The sequence below is a fragment of the Diceros bicornis genome, chromosome 5, assembly GCF_020826845.1.
Source record: "Diceros bicornis minor isolate mBicDic1 chromosome 5, mDicBic1.mat.cur, whole genome shotgun sequence".
Taxonomy (NCBI): Eukaryota; Metazoa; Chordata; class Mammalia; order Perissodactyla; family Rhinocerotidae; genus Diceros; species Diceros bicornis.
This window is the reverse complement of record NC_080744.1, coordinates 79,060,053-79,077,342: the sequence shown is the minus strand read 5'-3', so window position 1 is coordinate 79,077,342 and position 17,290 is coordinate 79,060,053. Positions and strand designations below refer to the sequence as shown.

At 42.0% G+C, this 17,290-nt stretch overlaps 1 protein-coding gene across 3 annotated transcripts in view; it reads left to right on the top strand.

Moving 5' to 3' along the window:
* The window catches only part of ENTREP2 (endosomal transmembrane epsin interactor 2), a 443,554-nt gene that overhangs the window by 405,436 nt on the left and 20,828 nt on the right, over window positions 1-17,290 (top strand). For all 3 annotated transcript variants that reach the window (XM_058542294.1, XM_058542293.1, XM_058542295.1), the window contains one exon: window positions 10,555-10,662. In XM_058542294.1, coding sequence (XP_058398277.1) covers window positions 10,555-10,662 — 108 coding nt within the window. The remainder of the gene's footprint in view (window positions 1-10,554; window positions 10,663-17,290) is intronic.

Here is a 17,290-nt window from a genome sequence, read left to right as displayed (position 1 = left end):
CTACATAGCTATTCTATGCTCCATACTTAATTCCAATATCTGAATATTGGATTCGATTCCAATATCCTTGAGAATCTAAATCTTGTTTATTGCTTCTGATGCCTCCCACTGATGGGTGGCTCGTAACCTCATATATGGGATGATTTCTGATGCAGGACTCATAGTTACTTGATCTTCGTGCATAGGAATCCTGTGGGCCTAAATTGAGGACTGTTTCCTCCAAAAACAATTCATCTCTGCTTCTGCTGGAAGCCAGGGAGTGCTGCCCACCTGAGAGACCACTTTAGACTCTTTCTAAGCTCTGAGCTTAGTTCTGGAGTCTCTCTTTGGCTCCCCTTTCTTACTCCTGCCCGAGGAACCAAAGCCCAGTGCTGCTGTCAGTGTTCACCTGCAGGACAGCCCTGTTCCTGCACTTGCTAACTGCTCACAGTTCCCAGCTCCAGTTTTGGGTCACAAGTTTGTCCTTTAATCTGGGGGGAGGAGTGGAAATAAGGAGGTCTTGGGAGATCTCTTCTGTTTTCTGCAAGCTCAGCAATGCATGAAGAACCATGCATTATTCAGAATCTGATTGCTTTGCAGCAGGTGGGCCCCGTCTTATGAAATCTGCCAGCCATACACCTGAAGTGGAAGTCGGCCTTGGCTGTTCTTGGCTTTATGCTCTGCCATCTAGATTTTAGAGCCATCCTGTCACAGTCTACACACACACACACACACACACACACACACACACACACACACACAGCCTTGTTGTGATCTTTATTGGGATTTCATTGGATTTATAAATTAATTTGGAGAAAATTAAGATATTAATGATATTGAGTCTTCCTATTCATGACTACAGTGTATCTCATCATTTATTTGTTCTCAATACCTTTTTTACCATTTCTTCCATTTTTTTTCGATATTTATTCTGGAGTACTTTATATTTTTTTGTTGCTACTGTAAATATCTTTTTTTTATTATATTTTGTTGCTGGTGTATGAGAATGCAATTAATTTTGCATATGTTATATCCAGCAACATTGCTCAACTATCTTATTTAATTTAAATATTTGACAATGTTATTGGGTTTTCTATATATATATAGGTAATCATATCATGTTGGAATAATAGTTTTTCTTCCTTTCTAGTCTGTATACAGTTTACTTCTTTTTAGTGTCTTATTCTGATGGCTGAGAGCTCTCATACAATGTTGAATAGAAGTGATAATGGCCGCCATCTCCATCTCCTTCCTGATATTTGCTATAGAGTATCTCAAATAAGGGAGATAAGGGAGCTCTCATCTATTTCTAGTTTATTGGGAGCTTTTAAACTAGTGTTGAAATATAAACTGCTATTTTACATCTATTGAAATTATCATATGGTTTTCTTCATTTCATGTGGTGGATTCCATTAATAGATTATCTTATGTCAAAACATTCATGTAACACAGATATAAGCCAAACTTGGTCATAATGCATTTTTTCATATGCCACTGGATTTAAAGGTTTTATTTATTTATTTTATTTCCCCCCAAAGCCCCAGTAGATAGTTGTATGTCATAGCTGCACATCACTCTAGTTGCTGTATGTGGGACGCGGCCTCAGCATGGCCGGAGAAGCGGTGCATCGGTGCGCGCCCGGGATCTGAACCCGGGCCGCCAGCAGCGGAGCACGCACACTTAACTGCTAAGCCATGGGGCCGGCCCGCTACTGGATTTAAATTTGTCAATATTTTGCTTAGGATTTTTGCATTTAGGTTCACAAGGAAGAATTTTCCTCTCTTGTTTTTTTCACGTCTAGATTTGTCTTATTTGTTTTTTAAAGATAGCCAGTTATCCCAACACAAGTTATATAATATGCCACTTTTATTGTTATTATAAGGATCTGTATCTGGACTCTTTCTTCTGTTCCTTATCAATGCCATACTATTCTATTATTGTAGATTTATGGTACATTTTGATGTGTACAAGGACATTCTTCTTTTCCTAAAATTTCTTGACAACACATTTTTTTTCACATAAATATAAGGTAATGTTTTGTTTGACATTGTTTGAAAGCTAGAGGCTAATTAGGATCACAATGGGGTTTTATATATCTAGAATTTATAGGAAATAGACTGTTATAACTATATTTTATGTAAGCCCCTTAGAAACCAGAAAGAAAGTTACACAACCTATAAAAGTTACACAAAATAAAAAGAGAAAGGAATAAAGACCTATTGATATATTAAAAAAAAGGGAAAGAAATAATGAAACACAAAGGAACACAGCAAGAGATAAAAAGAGGGATAAAAGAACTACAAGTCAAACAGAAAACAGTTCAAATAGCAATAGTAATCCAACTCTATCAATAACTACTTTAATGTAAAAAAGACTAAAATCCCCAACAAAAAGTACAGAGTGGCTGAATGGATTAAAAAACCGAGATCCAATTGTGTACCATCTACAAGAAACTCACTTTAGATTCAAGGACACACATAGGCTGAAAGTGAAGGGATGGAAAAAGATATTCCATGTAAGTGGAAACCAAAAGAGAGCAGGGGTGGCTATAATGATATCAGACAAAGTAGACTTTAAGTCAGAAACTGTTTCTAGAGACAAAGAAGGTCATGATGTAATGATAAAAATGTCAATTCAACAGGAAGGCAAAGCAGTTGTAAATATATACACACTCAACATCAGAGCACCTAAGTATATAAAACAAATATTGGCAGATTTGAAAGGAGAAATCAGTAATACAATGATAGTAAGAGACTTCAATACCCCACTTTCAATAATGGATGGAACATCCAGACAGAAAATCAATAAAGAAACAGTGGACTTGAACAAAATGGACCTAAGAGATATATACAGAACTTTTCACCAACAGCAGAAGAATACACATTCTTCCCAAGTGCACACGGACCATTCTCCAAGGTAGATCACATATTAGGTCACAAAGCAAGTGTTAACAAATGTAAGAAGATTGAAATCATGCCAAGTATCTTTTCCGACCATAGTGAAATTGAAGCTAGAAATCAATAACAGCAAGAAAATGGAAAAATTCACTAACACGTGGAAGCTAAATAACATTCCCTTGAACAACCACTGGGTCAAAGAAGAAATCAAAACGGAATTTTTAAAAACTTAAAATATACATATGCATCTGTCTATATATAGATATGTGTGTGTGTACACCCCACACACACAGACAAAACAAAGAAACGTGTTTTTTGCCTGATTAACCTTCCTTGAATATCCGAAAAGTGGCAAATAGTTTTCTTGATCTTAAAACTTGATAGAACTGTAAGAAAATAATTAGTCTGTGACTTATAGTTATTTATACAGATTATAGTTTAGGCAATTTACATCCATCAACTAAAGGCTAAAAGCTATTGCTTCAGAGGGCAGACAGGTTTTGAATTATGAATTAAGGTGTAGTTCTGCACCATTGTGGAGAGTGAAAATTTCCTCATGGGTCCTTGCTCAAAGTTAAAAGTGCCATTGAACAAATAGCACATATTGTCTGTGGAGCAAACCTGTCCTCTTAGAGTAGCATTTGTATTATTGATGGCACCTGAGAGGCCAAAGCAAGGCCAAAATTCACTTAAACTTGTAGGGATTCTAAGTAGAATGTTTGCATCTTGGAATTATAGCTTTCACAAATTCCTCCATGAATCACTTACCTTCTCCATGACAGCCTAATTTTAGCTCCTTTTGTAGGATCAGTATTCAAGCCAGCCACAAAGAGCTCTGAATACAAGAACTTCCTTCTACAGAGACAAATTAAATGGCCTGGATCTGTTCCAGGATGTGCTCATCACTTGAGAAATTTTATGGAAAATAGAAGTCACAAATTTTACACACGTACACACACACACACACACACACACACACACACAGTCTGATCATACTATCAAGAGTTTTTTTAGAGTCTTGTTTGTGTATTACTTTATTTTATGGTGATGGTGAATTTTTCCATGTTTGTGGTTGGAAATTTAGAAATTAAGCATATCATTTTCTTCTAGTCTAAACTTAAAATTCAGAAGGGAACAATGAAATATCCTATACATTTTCAAAAAAATATTTACCACTCACCTATTTTGAATGAGATATTCTACTATAGAGAATAGCAGAAGACTGAGTCTCTGCTCTTGATGTCCTCTCAAGATGGAAATGGAAGTATGCTGTCAGGAACTGTGCAGCGTCTGAGGTTTTGCCTGCTTTCAAGCTACTAGCCTGTTAGAGTTTCCTGTTACCTCTCTGGCAGAAGACATGAGACTCCTGGTTCAGAGACAAAGGACTTTCTTACTCATAGCAAAGGCAGTAGCCAGAGCTTCATGTTGGTTTGTGTCAGTTCCCCATGCCCCTCAGTTCTCAGGGATGATGCAAAGGACCTACCATAGATGCCTGCACATGTGGTGGGCTACCTTACAGGAGAGGAACACTGAGCTGCGGAAATCTGCTACCTTTGTAGTGAGCCTACACTTTGTCCAGAGGAGATGTTACCTCCTTCTGCAAGGTTGCCTGTTGCAAACACAACCCTGGGAAATTGGCCCAGTAAAGAGCAGTCAAGGCATACCAAAGTTTTTGGCATACCCAGCAAGGACTTGCAGGCATGCTCAGGGCCCATGGAAGACTGCCTCTCCCAACACAGATCTGCATTAAATGTCAGGGAGCAGTCCATGACCAGTGTCTAACATCACAGAGCAATAAAGAATAAATGGTGCAGGTTGCCCTCTTGGTTCAAAAGAGGGAAAATTCCTTAGGATTCAGCTGTTTGAGAAGAAGACATTCAGCTTGTTGAGAAGAAGGAAATGCAATTCAGCCTGGGCCTTGAAAATTGAGTCACATTTGGATCTGAGAGGCAAAGAATGGTAAGAAAGAACTGTGACTAGAGAGGCCTCTTAAATACTCTGGCCGGGTAAGGTGAATTACAAGAAGCAGAGCGAGTGGCTGGGGTAAGTTGTCTGGTAATGTATGTGTTAATGAAGGTCTGAATTAGACTGTCACTGGGTTTGGAAAGGGAAGGATGGATGGAAAAGCCCTACAAAGAATGCTTCAGTTCAAGCTGGTGATATGAGGACCACGTGTCCAAAATTTTGAGATATTTATGTATTTGCTTCATGCTCAGAGCAGAACAATCTGCTTATGAGTGTACGTTGTGTTTTGACGCAGGAGGTTCTAAACTCTGGACATCACCCAGCTTGGCCTTCCCCACCTTGAACACAGAGTGGGAGGATGACAGGCGTGGTTTCTCTCGTCGCACTCCCCGCCACTTCCACCTGCCTTCTTTAACATCCTGATTTTCCACATTCAAGTCCTCTTGATGCTGTGGAAGACCCACTAAGATGGTGATCACTGCATTGAGTAACCGGGAAGCTTCACTAGGATAATTTCAATAAAGCCCAAAGCCCATCCTTTGTAATTATATCACATATACAATTACTGTTGGCCATTGGTCTCATCACTTATTTTTTATGCTCTGAGCCTTTCCTCAAATTCCATCATTATATCTTGGCTGACAATGATCTCCTATGGGATCTCTTTCTTTATTTAAAGAAAAAAAAGGTAGAAAAAAAAAACTGGTGAATGAGCTAATAGAAATGAACATAAGACCGTTTGTCTTCTGGACAACAATATTTCCAGCAACCAAAGGAATCAAAGTCCTGAATTTTTAATGTTTCTTAATGTGTAATGTGTTTCTCATGGCTGTCACCTTTCTCTGTTAATTGTGTTATTAATATTCAGGATTTACTTGGATTGGAGAGAATTTTAAAAGAATTCATCATTTGTAGGTTTACCTAAGTATCTCCTCTTGTTTTTGTTTTATATGTGATTTGTTATGTACATGATTTCCTTAATTTTACTAGAGTAAGTATGCAAAATGGCCAGCAGCAAAACTCAGTATCCACAGTGAAAGACCTGCCTTGTTTTCACACTCTCCATTTTGAATGAGCCTATAAAGAGATTTTACAGAACATGGATTTTAGTGCTTGCAGAGGACTCTCTGATAAAGCTGTCAAAGGGCAGAGGTAAAGGCATTATTTAAGCCAGAAAGAGAATTCTGAAGAAACACATAAACGCAATTCCAGGTGGTGTGCAGTTATCTAGAAAAAAGCTAAGCATTTAAACAGCTGGAAGAAGAAAAAAGAAAAGAAGTCTTTTTGGCGTGTGTTTCAAATGAATACACTCCATGAGACATAAAGCAGTGTTTGCCTCATGATGCATATTCAAACAAAAGGTTATGATTTATGTGTATTTTGTGTGTGTGAATAGTTTTATTCGGTTGCAAATGAGAGTGTATAAAAAATTAAGGGCATTCATTTCAATGTCAATGGAATATGTGATCAGTAAAGATGAAATTTCTAGATTGAGGACAAAGTAATGGTATTGTTTATAATTTTAGTTACAGTACATTGACAGATGTCTCTATTTTAGTTCTAATTTTGAATTGTCCCCTGAGAGATATAAAATATATAATGAAGATTCTACATACTATCTCAGGTTACTCTCTGGTGTATCTTTAAGATGAGAACAGTAAATTCATCCAAGAAATGCCCTCTTCTCTAGGGAGTCTGGAGGACGCTGGTCCTCTGAAGTCTGGTGGGTCTGGAGATGGAAATGAGGGAACCCAGGGCCATCAGATACATCGAGAGTGTCCACAGCTGAAGGCACCTCTTGATCCCATGGGGATGGCTCCCAATTCACACTTCCGGTGCTGACCTCCATCGTGCACGCCCACATTTCCAACCAATCACTAGCCTCTCTGTGGGACAGGCCCCTGGCAACTCAGCTTCTACATGTCCCAGACACATTGGTTATTCTCCTTTTAAGACTGCTCCTCTCCACATCCCCCTGGCACAGCTGCTGGCATGTTATGCTCCTACTCACCATTTATCCCTCAGAATCATCTCCTACCAATTCTTCTCCCTCATCCCGGTCTGCCCCCAATCAATGGCTGTGCCCTGCTGGTTTCAGCTTCAAAGTCACTCTCAGACTCCCGATCTCCATGCTTCCTCCATGTGCTCTGGTTTAACCCTCTGCAGCAGCATCTAACTGGTCACCCCCATGTCTCCAGTCTCTCACTTCAACAGATGTTTACTGACCACCAGCTACATCCCAGGTCCTGTGCTAGACCCTGCAAAAGGTATCTCTCTCAGTCATTTGTGAAAGCAGGTTGCATTATCTTTTCCCAACATCACGCATCCTCAGATGTATCCCATCACGTACAAAATAAAATCCAGACTCCATAGCCTCTTTGCAACCCCATCTGTGTCTGTTATTTCCCACAACTGAGCTCCCATCCTGCTGCATCCTTAGAGGCTGCAGGGGCAGGGAGGACACTTGAGGTGGCCATCGTAACGTTGCACAGGAAGCTTAAGGCAATTGTCTACGCCCTGCTATAACCACTTAGAAAATTGAAACAAAAAAGCCACCGTGAGCTTCTGGGCAAGAAAGAGTTACAGGGACTGGATTTAACTTCCCACCTGAAACAACCAAAAAAACAAAAAAAAAAACTGATGAAATATGAAGACATCGAACATTAGACAATGAAGGACAGTGATCCCTGAAATATGGTCAACAAATGAGGCAAGCTCTACAATTGTCCCAACTGACTGCCTGAGAGAGTCTCCAGGTCACAGTGCAGGAAAGGGAACTTAGGAGGATCCCTGCAGAGGCCCTGAGTTGGGGAGACAGAGCTGAGAATCTGAGGGAGACCAAGGCCTGGGGACTAGAGTTCTCAGGACAGAGCACTAGAAGGCAGAGAACCCTGGGATCTTCAGAGGGACCCCTGGAGTATTCAGTTCAGTATTGATTAGCCCATGCACATGAAGAAACTATTTGAGTCTGGGAAAAGAACCACCCACAGGGATTAGAGATAATAGTGTCTGGTGCTCACACAGGCCTGGGAGTAGCACCTGTTCCCACTTTGTTCAGCGTACTCAGAACACTCTCACCTCAGGAGTGGGGAATAACTAGCCGTAGACTGACCCCTGCTTCAGTTCTGCCCATCAATTCTTAAAAACAAGACTCAGTTCTCCATCTTCACATTTGCACTGGGCTGTATAACCTTGGGAATGTGTTTAAACACAGTATGTTAACTTTGTCCTCTGTAGTACTATCATAATCACCTTTTGGCTATTTTACAAGGGAGCCTTGAGAACAAATGAGCAGGTTCTGAGAAAGGAGATTGGGCAAAGACTTCTGTAGTCACAAGCAACTTACAGGAGATTGGGGAACTTTCTCAAAGGATGCCATAGGTTAGAATACATGGGTTCTGTATATATGAGCAAGCCCTGAGAATGCTCCCTGACTAGACAGTCGTTTGGACACATCCCCAGTGATGTGCATGTCAACGAGGAAATACACTGTATCTCCCACTTCCTCTTGAGGATCTGTCAACCCCTTGATTAGATCATTGAGAGTAACCTCATTAATACCATGGTCTTTCTGGTGAAAGATCCATTTTTCCTGAGAGCTTTTTGAGTATATACGGTATTTTGTACATTTTTGTGTGAATAAGATTAAACTGAAGGACATATCCTTATTCTAAATCTTTGTGGTCATTTTTGTGAATCATGGTTATTTTTTTCTTTTTCTGGCATGGATTGGAGAGTAAATTTCCTAAAGAAGAATTACTTGTACTTGGACAGTTAAAACTCCATGAGGTGTATTCTTTGAGATAGACCCCAAGGAAAAGATATCTGCTCTCACCATTTTATTCATCTTACTCTTATTCATAATACTCAAAATTCTAGCTGGTGCTATAAAACAAGAAGAAGAAATAAAAGACATACAAATTGGAAAGGAAGAAATAAAACATTTGTAGATGGCCTGTCTACATAGAAAATCTCAAGATTGCAGGATACCAGATAAATATACAAACATAAACCACATTTCTGTATACTAGCAATGAACATGTAGAGATTGAAAGTAAAAACACAAAAGTAACCTCAACCTAAACCTCACACCTTATTCAAAAATTAACTCATATTGGAGCAAAGACTTAAATGTAAATTGTAAAACTGTAAAAACTTTTAGGAAAAAAATAGGAGAAAATCTTCACAATCTAGGGCTAGACAAAGAGTTCTTAGACTTGACACCAAAAGCGTGATCCATAAAAGCAAAAATTCATGAGTTGGAACTCATGAACATTAGAAATTTTTGTTCTGTAAAAACTTACATGAAGAAGATGAAAAAACAAGCTACAGACTGGGAACAAATATTTGTAAACCATATATCTGGACTAGACTCTAGAATGCAAAAAGAACTCTCAAAACTCAATAAAAAAGCAAACAATCCAGTTCTAAAATTGGCAAAAGATATGAACAGACACTTTACCAAAGAGGATCTACAGATGGCAAATGAGCACATGAGAAGATGTTCAACATCATTAGCCATCAGGAAAATGCAAATTAAAACCACAATCATTACACACCTATCAGAATGGCTAAAATAAAAATAGTGATACGAAATGCTTGCAAGGATGCAGAGAAACTGGATCATTCATACCTTGCTGGTGGGAATGTAGAATGGTTCAGCCACTCTGGAAGACAATTTGGCAGTTTCTTATAAAATTAAACATTCAATTATCATGTGACCTAGCAATTGTACTCTTGGATATTTATCCCAGAGAAATAAAAACTTTTGTTCACACAAGACCTGTACACAAATGTTCATGGCAGCTTTATTTGTAGCAGCCAAAAACTGAGAACAACCCAGATATTCCTCAACTGGTGAATGATTAAACAAACTGTGGTACATCCATACCATGAAATACTACTTAGCAATAAAAAGGAATGAACTATTGATACGTACAGCAACTTGGATGAATCTTGAAGAAATTATACTGAGTGAAAAGAGCCAATTCTGAAAGGTTACATGCTATTTGATTGCACTTGTATACCCTTGTTGAGATGACAAATTGGAGGCCAGACTAATGGTTGACAGGGGTTGGGGAAGGGGTATTGAGTGGGAAGCAGGGAGAGAGAGGTGGGTGTGTCTATAAAATATCAACATGGGTGGGGGGGACCCTTGTGGTGATGGGATTGTTCTGTATCTTGACGATATCATTGTCAATCCTGGTTATGATATTGTGCTATAGTTTTCCAAGATGCTACCATGGGGGAAACTGAGTAAAGGGTACACAGGATCTCTCGGTATTATTTCTTAGAACTGCATGTAAATCTACAGTTATCTCAAGATAAAAAGTTTAATTTAAAAAATTGACATTTTGTTAAATACTTATCAAAATTTTGAGTTACATTTTATAATTGATAAAGATTGCCCACCTACTTAAATGTTGGTGATTTCAAGATTTTCTTAGACAGTGACTACCTAATAATCATCAAAATTGTAAAATACACCATTTAGTATCTAAGAATAATTTGATCAGCATTGTAGAAGAATAAACAAGTGTTCTATGTTAAAGGCCAGTTTTGATTATGGAAAAAAAAAAAACCCACAAAACAAAATTGCATGAAGTGGATGACAATTGACCATACTCATTCTAGCCCTTCACAGAAATGCTAAGGATTCTGCCACCTGGGTTGCCAAGAAGGGGCTGACCTTCTCCTGCTTCTTTTCTCACAGGATCTCCTCTTCAGCGTGTGCGCCCTCAACGTCCTCTCCACCATCGTGTGTGCATTGGCCACAGCCATGTGCTGCATGCAGATGGTCTCCTCTGACGTCCTGCAGATGGTGAGTGGCCCCCTTCCTTACCAAGCACACTCAGAATGGTGGTCCTGATCCCCTGCTCCTCCAGCCAATTTGAAACCAATGTAGGATGGACGTTTCTTGCTTCCAACTGGAACAATTGGCCCTGACAGGCCTGTGGTGCTTGGAGATCCTTGGAGGTCACCTCATGGTGCCCTCTGGAAGACAGAGAACCCACACATTTGGTGCCATTACTTTGTTTATTTTAGGTATTGTTGGAGCTCCTTGTTGACAGAGTCCAGCCACTGTCATGTCCCTCTAGATAGCCCCTGGTGTGTTCCCTGAGTTATTTTAGTGATGATCCTGCAGCCTTAGACATCCTGTAGGCCCAGCACCTCCAGAGCCAGGTGCTTCCTCAGGCTTCAGAATTCACTTTTAATAAAGGAAGTTTGTTTAGAAAAACTGCTAATCTGTGCTTTGTAGATTTGCTAATTAACCCTGAGCTCAAAATCCAGTGGCAGGTCATTGGCTGGCCATCACTTGACTGTCTGGCGAGGATCTTAGAGAAGAAAAACTGCTGCTCCTGGAGGGGAGCAATGAGACCAGGAGCAAGGGTCACACAATTATTAATACACGTTTAATAAATAATGAAGGCTCTTCGTTATTCTGACGTGACTGGAACACAGCCCACTGTTCACTATGTTACCAGTAAAGTCAGTACAATAAAGAGAAATTGATGGAAAGATACTGTGCTTCAATGCTAAGTGTAGGAATCCTCCCTCTTTCTCTCTCTCCCCTTGCCCCTTCGCGACCCCTGCCACCTCCTCTCCAATGTTTTATGCATCTCATGAAAGAAAAGGCAAGTTATTCTTGTAGTAGGTTGTTTTATTTGTTCTTTCTCATCTGCCCTATGGCAGTACATCAGTTAATCAAGATACAGGGCCAGAGAGCATATTACCAAGATGTTAAAAATTCATTGGCTCTAATCGTATGCAACGTGCAGCCTCTTTCTCCCAGTATATATCCACACAGCTGTCACAGCTGGGCTGACCTTTCCGAGAGGTTGCAGTTTTCGGAAAGGTACCTAATTAAGCAGTTATTCAGCAGCGATGAACTTGTGGCCTTGTTCATTGAGGCCTCATGTTGGTGATTTTCTCCGGCATGTGGTATAAAGGAAAGGTTAAGTACCACGGGTTTCTACTCACCTCTGCAGATTTTACTATTGATCTGTAAATATCACACCAATCTGACCAAACTAACAGAACCAAAGGGCTGTAAATGCTAAAAGTTTGCGTTCCCTAGTTTTAAGAATTTAAATGAAAATTACCAACTAAATAAGAATGAAGTCTATCAGAGCTATAGTAGCATAATCAATTATAACATAACGTGCAGGGTCATTCTACTGTGGAACGTGAGCAGGCCTGGAGTCGTGGGCCTGAAGTCAGGTATATGAAGCAGGTGACTCTGGATACATCACTGAAACTCCCTAATCCTCAGTTTCCCTACTTAGGAAATGGATCTAATGGGTTCCCTGGGGAGCACTCAGTAAGCATGACCCATTTTGATTCTTAAACGTGGAGGGAATATCAGTTTGTTATTGGGACATTGCAGCAATGACATGAATGCAGTGGTCCTTGATGTACTTTGTCAGCTGTAAAGCACTATATGGAAGTAAAGTATTGTTGCTATGACAACAGCTGCCATCAGAACCCCTGGCTATTTCATCGCTGAGTACTTTGTGGGTAAGTTTACTTCAAACGCCTGGCTTGGAAATAGAAATAGATGAGTTTCCCGCTGGTGAGTCCTTCTCCCTTTGTGACCATGGGCTACGGAGTGGGCAAGGCTCTGCTCTCCTTCTAAGGCCCTGACTACACTGACTGCATGGCCCAGAGCCACGAGGGAGGCAAGAGGGAAATGGAGGCATATGACCACAGCGCTTGTGGGACCAGCACATGACCTTGGGCACATCACTGCCTATTTGTCCTGGTTTCCTCTGCTCTAAATAAGACTGTTGATGCCCTGCTGTCCTCACAGGGGTGCTGAGAGAACGAATCAAATAATATGTGTGAATGGGCTTTGGAAAACCGTGGTGGCCACGTGGAGGTCAGCTTTTACCACGTGGGTCAGAGGCTGGGCCCGGCTGGCCACACAGGCTGCGCCCTTGGAGAAGGAGAAGTGGGGCAGCCCGAGGGGGTTGTGTTTACGCCCTGAGGGATGGAACCGAGAACTGAGTCGTTCATGAGGATGTCTTCGTAGCTCTTTTTAATTTTTTTAAGTGTCTTCTTTTTTTTTTCCAGCTTTGTTGAGATGTAATTGACTTTAATTTTCTTACTTCATTTCGTTAGACTCTTTAATTAAAGAAGCAATACATGATAATTGAAACAAGTAAAATGTAGAGGTATATAAAGAAAAAGTTAATAATCTCCCTTCTCCCACTCCATTCTCCTGAGGAAACTTTGCCGTGAATACTTCTGTTTCTTTCTTGATTTCTCATATAAACATATATAAGTCTATCTTCCTTTTTTCCTCCCTCCCTCTTTCCCACCCTCCTTCCTTCCCTTTCTTCCTTCATTTCTTCCTTCCTTTTTGCCAAAATGGGATCACACCGTTCATATTACTCCACAACTTGATTTTATAACCTGAAACAATCATGGACACCCATCTAAGTCAATATATGGAAAGATGTTTTAATATCTGCACTGATCTATAATATGATGTAACGTCAATTATTTGGCCATTTCTCTGTGGATACTTGAGTTGTTTCTCGTTTTTAATTTTGGTTTTGTTTATGCGTCTGTAAGTGGTGCTATAGTAAGCTCCTTGTGCATACAGTTACAGCTCTCTTAACCAACCTGCACTCAAGCAACCAGCCGGAGAGCCCTGGTTCTCCCTCTGCCTGTGAGCTGCACTGCTTGCTCCTATAGCACAGTCCCCCGCTAGCAGCCTCCGCAGTTCTCCCGTGCACCATTTCTGCTCCCAGCAGTGGGGTCATAAGCTTTGCAAGGGACAGTTGTATTTATCCCCAAACCAGTTTATGCCAGTGGTATTGGGATTGTCAGTGCATATTCTAGTACCAATGAAATGTGAGTATGAAAAGATAATTGTTTCTGTTACAACAAAACTGAGTACCTTGGAAAGATTCAGTGAAAGAGGGTCACTAGATATATTGCTGTCAATTTAGATGTGGGTGAGAGAATGATAAGGGATTGGGATAAAAACTGAACAAAATCCAGGAGGTTTCTGCACACACGTTAGTTCACAAGTACCTTTAAGTTCTAGCTCCACCTTAAAAACACAGAAATGGAAAGTTAGACAATGTCTTCCAGGTGTAGTTTATGTAAGAAAGACCACGGGCACTCCAGACAGCAGACTGTGACTCACAGCCAAAGCCGTGGCCTGGCAGGGAAAGAACCCAGAGTTCCTTTCTTATCTCTGTGGATCCGCATTTTGGGATAATTAACAGTTTTTGGAACTCTCATAATGACTGCCTGTATACATGAGATGTAAAGTGTGATGCCTATTGTCAGAATTTATGAAGCCGAATTACTCTAATATGTGCAGCAATAGTGGCAAAAGACAATCTGATTATGAAATTCAGTTTATTGATTTTGTTTAGTGGAGAATGCTTTTACCTCCAAAGTGTCTATCATCTCATATTTTTAGTTTTATTTCTCAAGCGTAATCTCAATTTTCCATATAACTGTTTTCCTCCCCACTTGCTCTATTGCCAGCCATGTTAGCCTAAGGGACGTCATGTGCTATTACATGCGTCTCCATTAGGCACTTGCTGGTTAACTCATCTTTTGTTGTTGTCGTTTGTGTTCTCTGCTCTAGTTGGATGCCTTGTAAAGCAGAGCTCCTTCAGAAGTGCTGATAGGGCCCTGCACCTCTCACAGACAGGTAACTGGGCTTGCCCGTGGAGCTAGTAAGGGGTGCCGGCGGTCAGGGAGGGATGTAACACCACCCCCAGGAGCCCCAGAATCGCTCTAGTTCACCAGTATCTTCACCTCTCCAGTTTAGCCCAGTGCCGGCCCAGCTCCCCACTGAGGCTGGCGCTCCCTGGACCCACAGAGACCTTCCTTGAGGTCTGAGTTCAACAGAACCATCCCTGGGTGGTAGGTGCTACTTATCTATAAGACTGGGACCCACAGGTGTCTGATTAATCTAGACAGCTAGAGACAATCATAAAAATGATGCATACATACCATAAACATTGTATTTTGACTTTAAATATGCAAATGAGCATTTGTCCCCCAGTCTTTTGACTTGGGGCCACGATCTTCTCTTTGATTACAGGTCTATTGGTGGATCAGGTTGTATTTCTTGCATAAACTTCATGGAAATCGCACCATCTATGATTTCCAGATTCAGCCCCTTTTAATTGGAGTGAGGCGCATGAAGTGATCTCAGTGCGGAACCCCTCTAGATGTTTTATGATTCTTCTCCACTCCCTTACAACTGCCTTGCCAGGACCTAACTTGGCAGCAGTTTCTGCTTGGCTGCTCTCCTTTATCGAGTCTTTCTGAAGCATTCAACTCGGTTTTCATAGAACAAGTAGGTTTTCTTGTCTGCATTCATATTTTGTTATGAATTACAGTAGTAACTAAAACTGGTCTTAACCTGTTTGAGAATGCACCCCTGCAGCCCTGGGTAGGCATGAAACTCACCTGGGGGTGGTGGCAGGACCAGAGAGCAGTGGGTGCCTCGGGCGTCACTCCAGGGTCTGGAGTGCAGACTTCTCCTGTGGTAATAATCCTGCCACGATCCAAGGACGGCACGTGCCCACGTTGGGATTCCCTCTCTCCACAGCAGACACAGGAGAAGGGGCTTCTCTCCAGCAGGGGCTAAAATGCAAACTCCTCTTTTGTGGATGACAAGGACTGGGCAATAATGATGCTCACATCAGGTGTGTGAACACCTCAGCTGGGTACCAATGTCACTCCACTCGCCAGGCACAGGTGTACCTTTGTCACCACACGGATCAAATGGGGCTTCTACAGATGGCCCAAGGCCAGCAGAACCACCTGGGGAAGAAGTGACGATTCACAGCCCAGTTTCTACCCACCATAGCCAGGTGCAGGCTCAGGCTTATGCCTGGCGATAAATGGGTAGACATGAGGCTGCGGAGCATGTGGCGTGGCGGGGCGCAGGGAGGGGGTGGGCTGGCCAGTGGGCATTTCTGCCAGGTCCTGAGGGATGACTGGGAGGTTGCCATGTGAGAGGGAGGTGGGGATCCGGGAAGAGAGAGTGAACAGTGTTTGCTATTTGGAGTTGGTTCAAAGAACGGGAGCAGGAGTTTGGGGCACCAGTTGGTTAGTGGATAGAGAAGCTGGAAACTACATGGGGTTCAGGGAGCAGAGGTCTCCTAAAAGAGTTTTAAACAGGAGTGACCTCATCACATTGGCTTAAAAATAGCTCTGCCAGCAGAATGGAGACTGAATTCAAGAGGAGGAAGACGAAGGCAGAGAGACACGTTAGATGCTCCTGCAGGGAGGAGATGAACAGGGGCGGCATGGAGGCGGCACAGCGAGGTGTTGGCTCATCTGCTGAGCGAAGTTCACTGAGCACCTGCTGTGCTCAGAGCACCAGACTAGGCCCAGGGAATACAGAGGTGGATAAGACACAGATGGACTCCAATGGTCAGGGCCCAGGCAGGAAAAGAACTCGCCCTCGGGATTCCAGCAGTTAACACGGGGAACTGGTTACCCAGATGTGGAGGGAAGGCTGAAGGAGCAGAGCCGAATAACCACCCTTTAGAGCTGGGAGAAGAAGGGAAGGAGTGGGGAAGGAGGAGGATAGCAGGAACTCCCTTCTCCTGGCCTCCTGCCCTCCAGGCTCCCTCTGGCGCCCCCCTGTTGGCAGAACCTAACCTAAGGCAGCTGCAAAGGAGTCTGGGAAATGTGGTTTGCAGACTTTCAGCCCTGCCACCTCAGAGCAGAGTACAGAGCTGGTGACCTTGGTCTTCCAGAGAGACCCTGCCTCATTTGACAGATACTGATGGGAGGTGGGCGGAGATGTCACGCGTGACATGCATGCTTCCTATTGCGGAGGCTGAGGTGCTAGGGTTAGACGCTCAGTTTCAAATGAACTGAGTCTGAGACGCTTCTACAAAGATGTGGCCAACACACCCCTGGAAAAAAGGCCATCTGGAGTTACAGCAGAAGCAGAGCCTGCCGTTTACCCTTTGAAAAGCCTCTGGCATGTGGCAGCCTTTATTCCTGTAAACCTGCTAATAGGATCATCTGGCGCTCCTCACTTCTCTTGTGAAAATGCTTGTTGTTTTCATTCCTGATGGAATTGTACCTTTCATAGGAAAAGGTTTTGCCTTTGCATCTCATACTTGAGTATATTACTGATTTTTCTAATTTCTGATAGAGATTAGTTCAAAACATTTTTCTGTTAGACCTCAAGGACATTCGGCCTCGTCCCACTGCTCAGCTCTGCGCAGTAAACATCAGGGCTCACAGCTGTCCAAGGTGGAGGACGGCAGACGCACGTTCGCCCTGCTCAGAGCCACTGATTCACCTCTATTTCAGACAATTAAACAAACAAAGCCAGGGGTCAGATCGGCTGGAGAGGCGAGGAACGTGCTCTGTGTGTGAACAAGACCCACAGGAGCCATTTGTAGTCTGATGTGGTACATGTTTAGACATGGCCACCATTCTTTCTCCAT